Raw genomic sequence first — 15,269 nt, forward strand, 5'->3', positions numbered from 1 at the left:
GACGCCTGTGGACGCGACCGCGACGGCGGAGGCCGGAGCCCGGCCGACTCGGGGCCCGGTGAGATGCCCGGCGGCCCCAGCCCCGACGGTCGTCCGGGTCGTCGGCCGTTGCTGAGCGCTGTGTTCTGGCCATGGACGCGCGGCCGTCGGTCTCTGCAGTCCCGGGATCGGATCCGCGTTCCTGAGCTCCCACCCCCGACCCAAACGTATTCCGGGGAGACGCCGACGTGTTACCGCGTACAGGGCCCAGGGTCCGGTCTCCGTGAGGGCGAAAGTCGTAAACGATCCCACACCAGTTGCTGGAACCGGAGCAGGAAATAAAGAGAGCGAGGAGGGAAGTGGCCGCTTTTTTAAAGGAAGCGAGGCAAGGCCACAAAGGGCCGGTATCTGAGCGGTTATGGCTGGAGGAGCGGAAGGAGCTCCCGCAAGGCCTCCTCCATGGAAAACTCTGACATATCTGGATAAGTTTGATAACGATACACATTAATTTTACTTATGTGGATAAAAGGTAGACGGACAGGATTTGAAAATTATCCTCGATTTTCAGTGGGATTTCAGCACTGGTTACACCTGGGATTGAAATAGGCGAATCTCGCACTCGTCTTCAAAGACTCCAAGCATAGCCCGTTACTGAGACCTGGGGTAATAGAACTGAAAATCATGAATCGGCATCTCCTGTTTGTCTAGATTTTACGTATTATAGCTTAAAATATCAGTCATTTATAGGGGATACTTGTTTGGGGAAATATGGAAAATATTTAAAAATAACTGGTCAATTTATTGTCACTTGTTCTGAATGGAATATTATGAATTTTGATTTGCTTAACGTTACCAGGATGAATCTGACCGAGAAGAAAACGATACACGGAAGCCGTTTTCTGGCATGGGGATGTGGAACAATCATTGATGACCGCATTGCCTCGTTCACAGTCCCTGCTGCGTCCCAGACGCATATTTGGAAAATCATAGCTGCCGCAGTAAAACCTGGTCATGTTTTGAACGGATCATTACTGGGAACAGAAGTGTCCGCTTCTACTGACTGTGAGTCACTAACGTGTGCATCTCTATCTGGAAGATTCCATTTTACTACTGAAATTAGCTGACGTAATAAGCTAATTGTATTCATGTATTAATTGCTCTGTTATGTTTAAAACTCAAAATCACTTAGGATAAAACAGCAACACACATGTATTTGGATGCCTGTAAACCTGAGTCGTTCTTCGGCTCCAGATTCTATAGATCGTGTTGTTGTGGAACTCTTCAATAAGATATTGGAGAAAACAAAGTTCATGTAATTCTTGACCTTATTGCTGTTGCTGCTACTGCCCATGTGGCTGTTACTGCTTTACCTACATCCTTGCGTACAAAAAAATTTTGTAGAGCAATGTCATAGAGATTCTCATGAAACGGAATCAGCAATTTTAAATATGCTCGGCCTCAGACACAGATTGATGCACTCAAGCAAAATGCGAGTAGGTTTAAAAAGAAATTTGTATTGCAATGAAAAAGTACTTTGCGTTATGATTGGAATCTAACCACTTCCGGCTGTAGTGATTTCTCATGAAATGATTCTTACGGGGATGGAAGGTTACTCGAGCTCATCTTCTGGGCAATGCCTCTGCTGGATCTTTCAATGATCACCGACGTTTTGCTCAGTCATTCCCTGAGTCCGGTGGCTCTAACACTGAACACATTTTTGATGACAAATTGACGGGATTAGATCCCAAGAGATTCCCACAAAGTATTCTTCATACCCCGGAGATTTGCTTATCATAATCATGCTTATAATTTTTTATTTTTGATGATGTATGTTTTACATTCGAACAAGACAAAATATTTACACACTTTACGGTTTAAACTACCTTTGACCACTAATAAAAATTAAACGTATGAAATTGAGGAGACATGGAGCTGGGTGAGACTTCAGGCGACTCTTGGGACGTGAGACGAAGTCAGGAAACGACTGCATGGGAAACCGAGCGTGGGTGAAATCTAACTCTGCACATTCCTCAGAGGTTCTGTGAGAGTCTATACAACGGACGAAGAATTGGCTTTTGAGCTCAGTTCTTCACACTCTACCGGGTATAAAGGAATGCTTTGCTTCTGCATTTTTTCCCTGGTTCCTGTGAACTTCTTTTCATTTTTATTCGGGTCTTGTTTCTTGCGAGGAAAGGAAAGAGTTTCTCGTGACCATGTATGTGAGTAAAGGGGGGTTTCAAAGCCAAGGTAACGCTTTTTACTCTGTATAAAAGGCCACACGAAAATAATCTTATTGTGCAGTTATTCATAATCTCCATCCAGTGTCCAGATTTAAATGAGACCCATACCCAGGGACACTGAAGCAATAAATGATAACTGATAACACTAACCAAAGGTAAAGACATCCATGAAATTAACTTTAAGCTTTTGTAGAAAAACACTGAATACAGCAGGAAATGGAAAGATCTCTCAATGTTCTTGAATAGAGAGGATAAACAAAATATGAATGGTAATCCTACCAAAAGCAATCTGTAGAATAATTGCAATCCAAATCAAAATATCAATAAATTATTAATGTCAGTTTAAAGAACAATAATCAACTTCATACAGAAAAAAAAAAAAAACAAGGATAGCAGAAACAATCCTGCAAAGGAAAGGAACTTCCAGAGCCATGACAATCCATCAACCTCCCCCACGGAGAGACAGCAATGGAAACAGCTTGGTATTGGCATCAAAACAGAGACTTCACAACTAGAATAAAATCAAAAACACACCTAGTAATCAACACTGATGAAAAGCTGATTTTTTAAAAAGAAGCTAAAATTAGTCAATCAAACAAAGAAAGCATCTTCAACAAATGGTGCCGGCATAACTGGATGTCAACATGTAGAAAAATGAAAAAAGATGCACATCTATCAACATGCACAAAACTCAAATCCACACAGATTTCAAAAAAATATAAAGAGCTCAAGCAATTAGACATCAAAATATCAAATTTCAAAGTCACAAATAACCAAAGTTAAAACGGAGCACAAAACAAAACAGATTTCTCAACAGAGGAGTCGCAAACGGCTGGAAGCCACACCCTGAAGGAAGGAAACCAGGCCTTCAGAACGTGGTGGACAAGGGTTTGTCCGAGGCAGAATGAGTGGCACCAGGATTCATCTCTACTGCTTGTGCTTGCTTTTACGGAAGGTCTCTGCTTTGAACGGACACCGTATTCAACGGAGACGTAGCGGAGCGGTCCTCGGGCTTCCCCAAAGGAAAGAGGCCTTACCTTCTGACGACCGGAAGGATGTGGTGGGGAAGCTACTTGTTTGTTCCCGGATGGTGATACCTAAGTAACAACACAGAAACCACATTATTTGTAACAGGGATTGGCCATTAGCTTAAGCCTATGTCTGACTAAGTCATATCAGAAATTAACCCCTCAAAATTAATGTCTACTTCAACAGGGCTGTGGGCTACAGTGTGAATTTCCTGCATCTGTCTCCAGCATAACTACATTGTTTTCCTTCTCTTTGTCAGGATTGACTTCTATTTCCCAAATGAGTATCACACGGCAAAGCCACTACCTGAAGGAGATTTCTCATTGAACAACGGAATTAACAGCACACACAGGGGACTCTGATGTGACCTTAGGCATGAGTGAAAGCAGCAAACAGAGAACAGGCACCCAAAAATCTGCTAAATTTTCTGACCATTCAGCGGTGCTTCTCCCTGGGAAATAAATTTCTCTACCTACCCCATCCGCGCTGGACTCCAAGGACTCCTAAGAATCTGCAGGGTCCTGCGGTCCATCACCTACTCCATGGAGGAGTGGATACAAGAGAATCCAGAGATAAACTAACTAGGAAAAGGCAGACCAAGAAAAAAACACAAGCACACAGGCTGCCACAGCACAGACCGTCACACCAGCCAAGACTTGGCACAGATGTACGTGCGTGTAGAAATACCCCCGACAATCCGAGAGATGGCAGAACAGCATGAGAATCCGGCAGACATAAAACAGGAGAACTGTGACGTCCCCCTCGTCCAGCAAGAAGGACGCAGCCCCGGAGCTTTTCCTGCTGCAGTTTATTCAGGACTTTATTCACAATGCATTCTCTGTCTCTCTTCCTCTCTCTGGGCAAACCTCTCCAAGCCCTTAAGTAGGCCGGGGACGCCAAACACAGACTGCCAGTGGGGCACTGCCCGCGGGTCCACGCATACGCAAGCAGCGGACAATGACTGCGCGATAACAGCATAAGTCAGGACTAGCTGATATTAGGAGTTGAGTATGACAGAGAGAGAGCACTCGCTTTCGGGATCGCGGAGGGCGGGAGCCAGCACCATCAGGTGCAATGCTAATCCAGAGGATGAAAAAGAAATGTGCATTAAAGGTAAATTCATAAAAGAGATAGGGTCCATCCAACAATGTGAAAAAAAATCAAAAAAAATAGATGAGAAGAATCGCAAAAACTTTGAAGTAAAGAATCACTCAAAGACACCCTATAAAAGGAAACCAAAAATAAGGAATCAAAAAGGAAATGGAAAGAGTACAAGACTTGAAAACTGAAAACTGAAACTTGAAAACTGAAATGGAGGAAATCGTTAAAAAAAAGGAATGGCTGGATATAGACAATATCGGTAAAAAAAAAAAACAATGGCTGCAGAGGCAAGTATAAACAGTAGAGTCCAAGAGATAGAAGAATCTCAGACGTTGAAAATAATAGAGGAAATAAATGCACTGACAAAAGAAAACAACAAACATAACAGAATCCTAACATTAAAATTCTAGGAAATCTGGGACACCATGAAAAGAATATAGCAATAAGGGTAAAAGGAGAGGAAATAACAGCTCAAAGACCAAGATAACAGATCCACAAAAATAACAGAAGTCTCTCCAAACATGAGGAAGGAAACTCCTATTAAGGTACAAGCACATACGGAACACCTAATAGACCTTATTTTAAAAACCACCCTCAACATAAAACATAAAACATACAGAATTAAGAAAGAAAATTAAGAGCTGCAAAGGAGAAAGGTCTAATACGAATCACTAACATCTTACAGAAATTACCTCAAACTTAAAGCAGGCATAAGAGAACAAGATGGACACCTTATACTCATAGCAGGAATATTTCATCACAGTATCACCACAAAATATAAATTTCAGCAAAATAAAAACAACACTATTACTAGAAATCAGAGTATGCCTCACACCACACAAATAGTAGCACACCGCAGCGCTCCTCTCTCAGCAATGGACAGGACAACCACACAGAAACCAAACAGAGAATAAAGAGAAATAATGGAGATAATGGAACAAACGGACCTAGCAGAAATCTATAGAACATTCCAAGAACGTAACTCCTCAGCATCTCACGGCACCTTCTGAAATAGTGACCCCACACCTGGTCACAGAGTAAACCTAACAGGCCACAAAAAGCTTTTGGCAGAGCCAGGCGGATCCCTGTGAATTCGAGACCGGCCTGGCCTACAAGAGCTCGTTACAGAACAGGAGCCAAGAGCAACAGAGAAACCCTGTCCTGAACATGACAAAGGGGGAGGGGGGAGAATGCGGAGACGGCTCAGGGTAAGAGCATCGACTGCTCTTCCCACGGTCCCGACTTCAATTCCCGGAAACCACGTGGTGGCGCACGACCATCGGCAATTATGTCTGGCGCCCTCTTCTGGCCTCCAGTCATACACACTGACAGACTATTGCAAACCTAATAAGTAAATGAACAAATAACTAAATAAATGAATCATTATAATCTAAACGAATTTTTGCAACCACATGAGGCTCATCAGATCACCATGGATCAAAGGTAGAATTTAACAACAGTTCTAACCACAGAAAACCGACAAACTTATGGAAACTGAACAGTCGACGACTAAACCACCCGTGACTCAGGGAAGAATGGAAAAAAGGAAAAATAAAGTCTTCACAGAATTAAACGAAGATGAAGACACAACATAAACCAACCGAAAGCAGCGTTAAGAGGTGAGTTCATCGTGGTGAGTGCCCACATCACAGAAATGGAGGAAGCGCACATTAAACACTTAACAGCACTGCTAAGAGATCTAGAAAAAAAGGAATCTCACAAAGGAGTAGAAGGCTGGAACTCATCAAATGAAGGAGTGAAACTAACAAAATGTAAACACAGAAAACAATGCAAAGAAATCAGTGAATCAGAGAGCTGGTTGTTCGAGGAAAAAAAGACTGACAAGCGGCTATCCAATTTAATAAAAAGGCACAGAAAGAGAACATGGAAACTAACAAGAAAAGAAATGAAATGGGGGAAATAACAGACTCCAAGGACACCCAGAAATAATTTGATCTTGCTAGAAAGGCCTACATGCCACAAAGTTGGACAATGTAAAACAAATGGACCTGTTTGTAGATAAATAACATATACCAATATTCAATAAGAGTAGGGGAACAATGAAAATAGACTGAAAAGCGGTGAGGAAATATAAGGAGTCGTAAAAAACCTACAAACCAAGAAAAGCACAGGACTGATTAGTTATAATGAAGAATTTTACCAGAAATTCCAAGAAGAGCTGATACCCATACTCCTTAAGGTGTTTCACAGAATAGAAACAGAGGAGTCATTGCAAAGCCTTCTATGAACCTACAGCATTGCCCTGATACCAAAACAAAACAAAACAAAAAAAAAAAAAACTAGACAGAGAAAATTACAAAACATTCTTGCTCAAAAACATAGATGCAAAAACAGTGGAAAACCTAATCCAAGAAAACACAAACAGAAAATATATCACGATATAAGAGGCTTGATCACAGAGAAGCAGGGCTGACAGAAAACATGAAAATCTATAAATCAAAGCTATTATACAGATATAAAGGCAATACAATACATATAAATACACTGAAAGAAAAAGAAACCATACAATAATTTCATTACTTGCTGGAAAAGCATTTGACAAAGTTAAACACAACGTAATGATAAATTGCTTAGAGAGGTTATGGATACAATGATCACATCTAAATATAAAAAAGCAATATACAGCAAACCAACAGCTGATATAAATTAAATGGAGAACAACTCAAATACATTCCACTAAAATTAGCAAAGAGACAAATCAATCTACTCATACTGTCTCTTAAACATAATGTGTAAAGTTATAACAATAACGAGAAGACAAAACACAGAGGTCAAGGGTATTCGAATAGGTAAGGAAAAAGCAAAACTTTTGTTCTATGAAAATGGTATGATTTCATACATCAGTGACCGCAAAAAAATCTTGAAAATAACTCCTACAAATACCTGCAGTGATGAGGATGGACACAAGATCAAATCAAAAGAAATCAGAACAGGGAAATAAGAGAAACTTCATATTTCACAGCATCCACAAACAGCATAAAGCATCCTGCGGTTACAGTATTCAAAGATGAAAGGCCTATTTGACAAGACTTTAAGGCTTTGAAGAAAGAAACTGAGGAGGATCCAGAGATCATGAATGAATAGGACCAACATAGTAAAATTGGGAGTTAAAGCAAAGGCAATAGATAAATTTAATGCATTTGCAACTAAAATCTCAACCAAATTCTTTAAGAACCCTAAGAAAACTTTATAAAAAAGACCAAAAAGCAAGGATAGCAAAGAAAACATATGCAGTAAAATCACGGGCTGGCAAGTTGGTGTCCCTGTGCCACCCGGTGACCCACAACCAAAAAGCCACAGAGGAAATCAGAGATATCACCAGGGCGTAAGACTGACTCGCCAACACCTCGGTCTTATTATCTCCTGTAGCTTAAACCCATGACTCTCAGTTCCTTAAACTGTGGGACAGATCAAATCTTGCTTCCTCGGAGTCTGTGCTGCAGTGGGGGAGTCTGCTTTCTCCTTCCCAACGTGCTCCGGTTCCTGTGTGGTTTAACCGCATTTTCCTCCTGCCTAGACCATCAGAGTTTTACCGAAATACATGATGGACAGAATAGAGATAAATCCATAGCACAAATTTCCTTATTTTGATTAAACAGAGGAAAATACACAGACTGATTTGGGGAATGTGTGCATAGCACTACGGGCACTGATAATCTTGGAAGGAGAAAAAAATGTAGAGTCATTTTTTAACCTCAAAATGAATCCACAGAGCCGGGCGGTGGTGGCGCACGCCTTTAATCCCAGCACTCAGGAGGCAGAGGCAGGCGGATCTCTGTGAGTTCGAGACCAGCCTGGTCTACAAGAGCTAGTTCCAGGACAGGAACCAAAACCACAGAGAAACCCTGTCTCGAAAAAACCAAAAAAAAAAAAAAAAAAAAAAAAGAATCCACAGTCTCTCATTTCATATGAAAACAGAAGAAAATTCTATTCTGCAAAGTAACACGCCTTTTGCATTCCAAGGTATTTTAAAAATATCCATCCTGGATTAATTTAGTAGCATTTACAAACAAATATCTTTTTGCAGAGGTTGCTACGTCAAGATTCAAACAATTCAAAGATCGAATAACAGCAAAGAGGATAAAGATTCTCTGTGTATTTTCCCTCTTTGAGCTGCTTGATTTCAAATTCTAATTCCTTTATTTTCAATTGTAAATTGAGAGAGGCTCTCTGCATCTCTTTGTCAAGGAATAACACTGGGGACCGTGCTGTCCTTGAACTCACAGAGATCCTGGACCCCACAAGGTTTGGGATAAAACGCGTGAACTACCACACCTAGAACTCAGAAACAGGCGAGTCCCGGCCTGCCAGACATTGGGGTTAAAGGCGTGTGCGACCACACACACCTGGACGTCACTGGTGTTAATCCACCTCTGACCCTCGAGGTCACAGGGTCAATGCACTTCTGCCTGCCAAGAGTTGGGATTAAAGTTGTGTACACCACACACAAATCTCTTTAACAACTTTAAGATCTGCTTATCTCTCCCAATCAAACACACGTTTATAAAAGACAGTAACCATTTATGGATTTTGAGGAGCACAGTGAGTCTGGCTGCCATCAAAGAGATCGTAGTACTTTACTCCAAATAACACTCAGGAGATAGACAGAAAGCAAGACTGCGGAATTCCCCTGAAAGTGGTCCTTCAAAAAAGCGACTTTCTAGTAGACCTGATCATGCTGCCTGCTCAGGCGGGCATAGCCGAGCGATGGGCATGGTCTCAGCTAATTTATCCACTGAATGATAAGAAACGAGGCGCAACCGGAATCTGAACCAGTGACAGGTCCCAGAAATCATAGCTTTATCTCTCTTTTTCTGACTAATTGAGTTTTCACAGAGACAGTTAAAGCAGTTGCTTTGTAGGCAGGATCCAGCACATCCCTTAGCTTTACAGCCTCATGACGGAGGTACACGCTGTGGCCATTTTCATGGACACGACTATGTGCCATTTAAAGCTCAATGCCGGTAAGCAAGCTGACCACGCTCATTGGGACTGCGCCTGCCCATTAGCGTGAGTTTGCCCTTACAGAATATCACAGAAAGCAGTCATTGATAAACAAAACACATAATTGAAAAAATACAGACAAATCTCAGGCACAACTTCCCTTTTGTTAGGCAAAGGAGAAAACCCATACTACAATTTTTGGGAATATGGGCGTATTCCATTATATTTCCTGTTTGAAAGGAGCACGGATAATATTGTAAGTAACTAAAGAAAATTTAAAGTTTTTCTGCTTGACTAAAAACGAATCAACAGCCTCTCCATTTTGACTGAAACCAAAGCAACATCATCCCTATTTGCCCTTCGTGCCATATGCATTCTACCTATCTTTTGCCTTGTTTTACACACAATCGGGTTCAAATTCACAGGAAGTGAAAATCTAACTCTTGAAGAGGCAAATTTGGATGCCAAGATTCAAGAGTGATGATACTTAGATCCGCGCCTGTGTCTAACAAGCATTCAATGAAAGTGCCATTGACACAGACTCTGAGCTTTGGTCTTTGATCGGCAAGAGTAGTCTGCAATAACACACGTTTACTGTCTTCCTGGGTTTTCTGGCTCATCCACCTTGCGTAATCCATCATTAGACCAGTATGAGCTTTTCCAGCAGAAATGTAGCTGTTAATTTTCTTGTCAGTCACGTTCTCCATTGTGACTGGGAACGACTGGGGCAATGTTGGCTTGCGAGCCTGCGAGAGGCCCCTCGAGGAGTTTCCCGAAGGTATCGGGTCGCCCTGTCTGTCTGCTGTCGACCTGCATTCGCGGGACCAATGTCGGCCAGAAAAGAGCAAACCACGCTGGAAGAGACGACGTGGGCCTGCGTAGTTTAAATCCACGTGGGGAGGCAAATGGTGGGGGATTGAGGACTTGAGGTGAATATGAGGTGTCTAAAGGGAAAATATAAAGAACTGAAGGGAGAAAAGCCACTGCGCGATCATTTATATTAAACTGCCAGCTCGTTGCACAAGGCACAGGACACAAAGCACAGGCCAAGGCTGAGGGAGGGAGGGAGGGAGGGAGGGAGGGAGGGAGGGAGGGAGGGAGGGAGGGAGGGAGGGAGGGAGGGAGGTGGGGAGGGAGGGAGGGAGGGAGGGAGGTGGGGAGGGAGGGAGGGAGGGGGGGAGGGAGGGAGGGAGGGAGGGGGGGAGGGAGGGAGGGAGGGAGGGAGGTGGGGAGGGAGGGAGGGAGGGAGGGAGGGAGGTGGGGAGGGAGGGGGGGAGGGAGGGAGGGCTCTCGCAGACGGCCACCAGGGGAAGGAGGGATCATAAAACCAAACGTTAGAGCGACAGATGATGAAGGGGATAATAACAAAAAAAACACACACTAGTTAGGAATTATGATTAATAGAATGGTTATCTATTTAAAGGGGAAAAATCTTACAGATCACCGTCCCAGACAGCAGCCCTCTGCGCAAACAGGAAGGATTCTAGTCGCCGGAAGCGGAGCAGGAAACAGAGAGAGCGAGGAGGGAAGTGGCCCCCTTTTTTTGGGAGAGACCACGCCCGAATGGGCTGGCATCTCAGTGGCTGTCGGCTGGAGGAGCGGAAGGATCGCGTGGGACAAGCATGGGCGTGAAGGCAGGTGTGGGAGTGGAGTTAGGATAAGGGGAGAGGGGGAAGAGAAGGGAGAAAGGAAACACAGGAGAGAGCTGGGGTGAGTGGAAGGGTGGAGATGGAGGGAGGATCTAGAAGCCGGAAAGTAGATATCTACAGCAGGGTAGCCGCTATAGGGCTGCAAGAGAATTGGCTCAGGAGGGGAAGCCATGTGTCCGATGGGACGTCCCCAGGTCAGTCCGTGAGCAGCAGAGCAAACTGCTGTGGGAGGAACTTCCGCCCCGTGCACCAACAGCCAACGAAGTACGAGACCATTGTTCTGCAGGAGCCTTAGGCTCACTCAGCCAATAGCTGCTGACATACCAGACCGCAGGGGTGTGGCTTATTTATCCTTTAAAAAGAGCAGCAAGCCTTAGCCGGCTCTCTTTGCTCCTGAGCTTGGCTCCTGCTGCTGGTCTGGACCCGCACCCGGGACCGGAGCTGCAGCTTTAGGCATCGTCTGGGGCTCTGAGCTCCCCCCGGGGGCAGAATCAGAACGGAGGATCCTCTGCACAACGACCCATGTGTTCCACCTGCGCGGGTGCGGCTCCTACACACAGCACAGGCTTCCAACCGTGAGTGCACCCTCGAGGGCGACTAACCGCCCCTTGTATTGTAGGAAATCGACTGTTGAGCTCCCAGAACCCCATGGTGTTTCCAGGGCCGGGGAAACTTTGCCCAAATGAGGCCTTCGGGGCCTAGGTCGTTCCCATCGCTGGCATCCACTAATGGCTTGCATCCTTGGTTACGCCCGTGCCTGGGACGGAGTGGCCTTCGCAAGCCCCTGATCTCGCCACGCATGGAGGACTGGGGTTTCTAGTTATCCCTCTTCTTCTCTTCTCCTTCCCTTTCTTCCGTCTTTTCATTGTAACCGCCGCCATGGTGCGGCGTGCAGCCACGATGTGGAGAGACCTCTGATTTGTGATTAATTTGTCAGGACTAAGCTAGGCCATTAGCACCCCTATCGTAACACGCAGAGACCCGTTCGCGAGTCCAGGGTGTTCGTGCCATCTGCTTCGGGTGTTAACGGGAGCCCTTCTCACTGTAGGCTTGAGATACCATGGTTTTTGGCGGGAGCTTTCACAGCCTCGACCATGGGAGCCAAGCCAACCAGACCTATCACCCCAACCTCCGTACTGGGAAGCCACTTGGACCATGCAGCGTCATGCTTTAATGCCTACCTCACAGACCTAAACACTTTCCTGTCTCCGTTACAAAAATGCCTAGAGAAAAAACTAAATGTCGGCTTAACGGCACATTACCAAAATTTTACGGAAACTGTCAAAGCACTACCACCGTACAAGCAAATACGCAGGAACCAAGGCGGCTTTTAGAATTCCAGAGGGCTTTTTCAGTTCCAGCCTTTCCTCCCTCTTTGCTCCCTGCCGCAGCCAGTGGCATGGAGGCTCAGAAACAGGGCATAAAACACCTTTAGGTCCCTATCATTAACCTTAAAGTACTTACAGGAAAAAAAATGTAATTTTTCGGGTCAGGTGCCCTTTCGCCGTATTTGCTGTGGGCCAGGTCATGTGAACAATCTCTCCCACTTTGGGTTATGTACACCCTGCCTTTTCCTCAGGTTTTCAGTGAAGGACGACTACTGACTCTATTACATGTGTTTTGCGCAATGGCATGTCTGATAGGGCCTTCCCATCCGTCAGCGACGTTGCATAATTACCGTTGGCTCTTTCTACACAGAGAATAATTGTTCATTACATCTCATTTCGGACTTCGAACATACGAGTCTCATAATCTAAACTGGTCTGAACCATTAGCCGTTCTCCACCATTGTCGGTTCGAGCACTAACTCGAGGCAGGAGATGAGATCCAGAGAGAGCATTTGAGGGTTGTAGCTTGTTTGCTGGTAAGGAACTTGAAACAACACAGAGTTGAGGCAATAAAAATGGCTACAGCCATGAGGGTAGAAAGCTAAGAAAGGGCCTGGATCTAGCACGCAAAGCCACGGCTTTAATCCTACCCATATCGCTCAGTAAGTTAAAGGCTAATGTGGTCAGAAAAACAGATCGAGATGCAGTAAAGAGAGATTCAAAAACAAGGAAAAACTCCAAATGATTTACAGTGTGTTAAAAATATATGCATGCTAAAAGGTGAAGCTCTTTTAAAAAGGAAAGAGAGTAGTTGGGTGGGGCAGCACACACCTTTAAGCCCTACACTTGGGAGACAAAGGTAGGTAGCTTGACCCCTGTGACTTCAAGGTGTGGTAGCACACGCCTTTAATCACAATGTCTGGGAGGCAGAGAAAGAAGGATCTCTGAGAGTTCAAGGACAGCCTGGTCCACAAAGTTAATCTACAACAAAGAACCTGTCTCAAAAAATCTAAAATAAAATTAAATGAAAGAGGTTTTTAAAAAAGCTGCAGAAAGACAGAAAATCCAGAGAATCTTGACACTGCATGCTATTTCGCTATCTTTGAGTTGTTTGAATGCTGAGGAAGAGCAAAAGGTGCTAGAACATATTTGTTCATAAATGCTGTTGAACTAATTCAAGACAGATATCTTTAAAATATCTTGGCTTTAAAATTTGGATTTAAGGACATGATACCTTGGAAAAGAGTTTCTTCTTTTGTTTTCACAGAGGATGAGATCCTGTGTATTGCCTCTATTCCAACAAGGTACGATGGACCACGCCTTTCTGAAAGCTTGCTATGGACACATTAAAAAAATTATTTTGCTCAACTGCTGACTGAGATAAACTAGGAACACAGGTTAGACCATAAACAATGGGATTATCAGCGCCACATTGAGCAGGAAGCAGTTTGGACAGAAATAACTGTGCCCATATTACCAAATATTGTTTAAGATATTGATTTTATATTGATATTGATAATTTTCATCTCTATAAGTTATGCTTTGTCAAAATAAATTTAAGAGAAAATTTGTTATATGTATATATGCTTATGATATTAAATAGGGTTTTGTGATTGTGAAATTCATGTAAAAATGTAAAGCATATAGGTTGTAATTGGATATTCATCAATAATATGCACACGTTTCAGATAAGCATTTTTCATATCTTTCAAAGATAGAAGACACAATGATACAGAGGAACTTTGCGTGACGTCCAGGCAGCGAGAGAACCCTGTCATTTCTAGAGTTTGGAAGTTGCTTATTTCTTCTTTGTTCAGATAATATTGTATCTTTCTGGAGTCTTTGATGGAATTAAAGAACGTTCTTCTGCAGTTGGCATCGACTGCACAGCGCTGACCATTGGAGAAAAACGCATTTAGTATAAATTCAAAACACATAGCCGTGAATGGAATTGTTGGAATCGACAGCCTAGCTGGTCAGGTAAAGGTGGGCCTGTCCTCCTACAGATTTCTTAGCCCACGGGTTCTTATAGAGCGTGAAAACTCATGCACTAAACGGCAAAGGTGAAGTGAAACATTCAGCAACCATGGAGGACCCAGAACAGAGGAGCTCTGGGTGCCATAAAAGTAAGTTCTCTGTATGTTTTTAATCAGTAACTCAGGTAAAACCTTATCCCTCTCTAAGATCAAAGAAAGTTTGATGCCTGAGAGGGCTTGCCTCTGCAAACAAATTTCAAATCAAATTTCTCTCTTATGCTGCCTTCCATGTGTCTAAAACTTCTGTTTCTACAATCACAAGTAGTTCTTGTGAATTCCAGAGAGCTGAATTAAGGACTCAATTCACTTATTGAAAATGTTTTTCCTGAATTTAACTTTGTTCTATTTTTCTTCCAGTACCTTAAACAGGATACGAGATATCAGACATTTCCATGCCACGGACAATGGTGAGCAGCAGAGAGACCAGCCATGACAGGATGTGGCCAGCACACAGCACAAAGCAGTCGCAGATTCTGAGCACACAGTCTTCTCAGGTTCTCCGCCACAGAAAACGAAGCCCACAAACCATCATTAAAGTTTTTAGAATTGCCCGCCCCAATTCCTTCAAGACGTGTTGTACAATGCCCTTTTAATTATATAGAACACGTGGAAATACTACGGTTTTCTGTGCATTAAAGAGACAAGCCACGCACACTCCCTCCCCACCCATTGAGGCAGGCTGATCTTCAGCCTCCATCCTGAGCTCTCTTTTCCATCTCCCTACAGGAGAGGCCGCTTCATTTCTGCCGCTCTCCCCAATCCTCCGCTTCCCACCTTCTCTGTCTCTTTCTCCTCCTCTCTTTCTCTCTGTGTCACCCATCAACACTTTCACCTATAGAAAACCCTGAATCAGTCTTCAACCGCACACTGGAAGTCGTGTCTGTCCATGTCTGCCTCCTGCCCGCCCGCCAGGTGTCTATCTGCCTGGTACCAGCCACCGAC

The 15,269-nt window shown here is 43.8% G+C and overlaps 1 protein-coding gene across 4 annotated transcripts in view; it reads right to left on the reverse strand.

Moving 5' to 3' along the window:
* Positions 1–338: 338 nt before the first annotated feature.
* LOC130867194 (uncharacterized) overlaps positions 339–15,269 on the reverse strand; it is a 39,524-nt gene continuing 24,593 nt past the window's right edge. For 2 of the 4 annotated variants that reach the window (XM_057758909.1, XM_057758908.1), the window contains exon 7: positions 448–3,316. In XM_057758909.1, coding sequence (XP_057614892.1) covers positions 2,999–3,316 — 318 coding nt within the window. In that variant the 3' untranslated portion in view covers positions 448–2,998. Of the gene's footprint in view, positions 3,317–15,269 lie in introns of all 4 variants that reach the window. The other 2 variants (XM_057758910.1, XM_057758911.1) reach the window with 2 other exon arrangements.

Source organism: Chionomys nivalis, chromosome X (genome assembly GCF_950005125.1).
Source record: "Chionomys nivalis chromosome X, mChiNiv1.1, whole genome shotgun sequence".
Lineage (NCBI taxonomy): Eukaryota > Metazoa > Chordata > Mammalia > Rodentia > Cricetidae > Chionomys > Chionomys nivalis.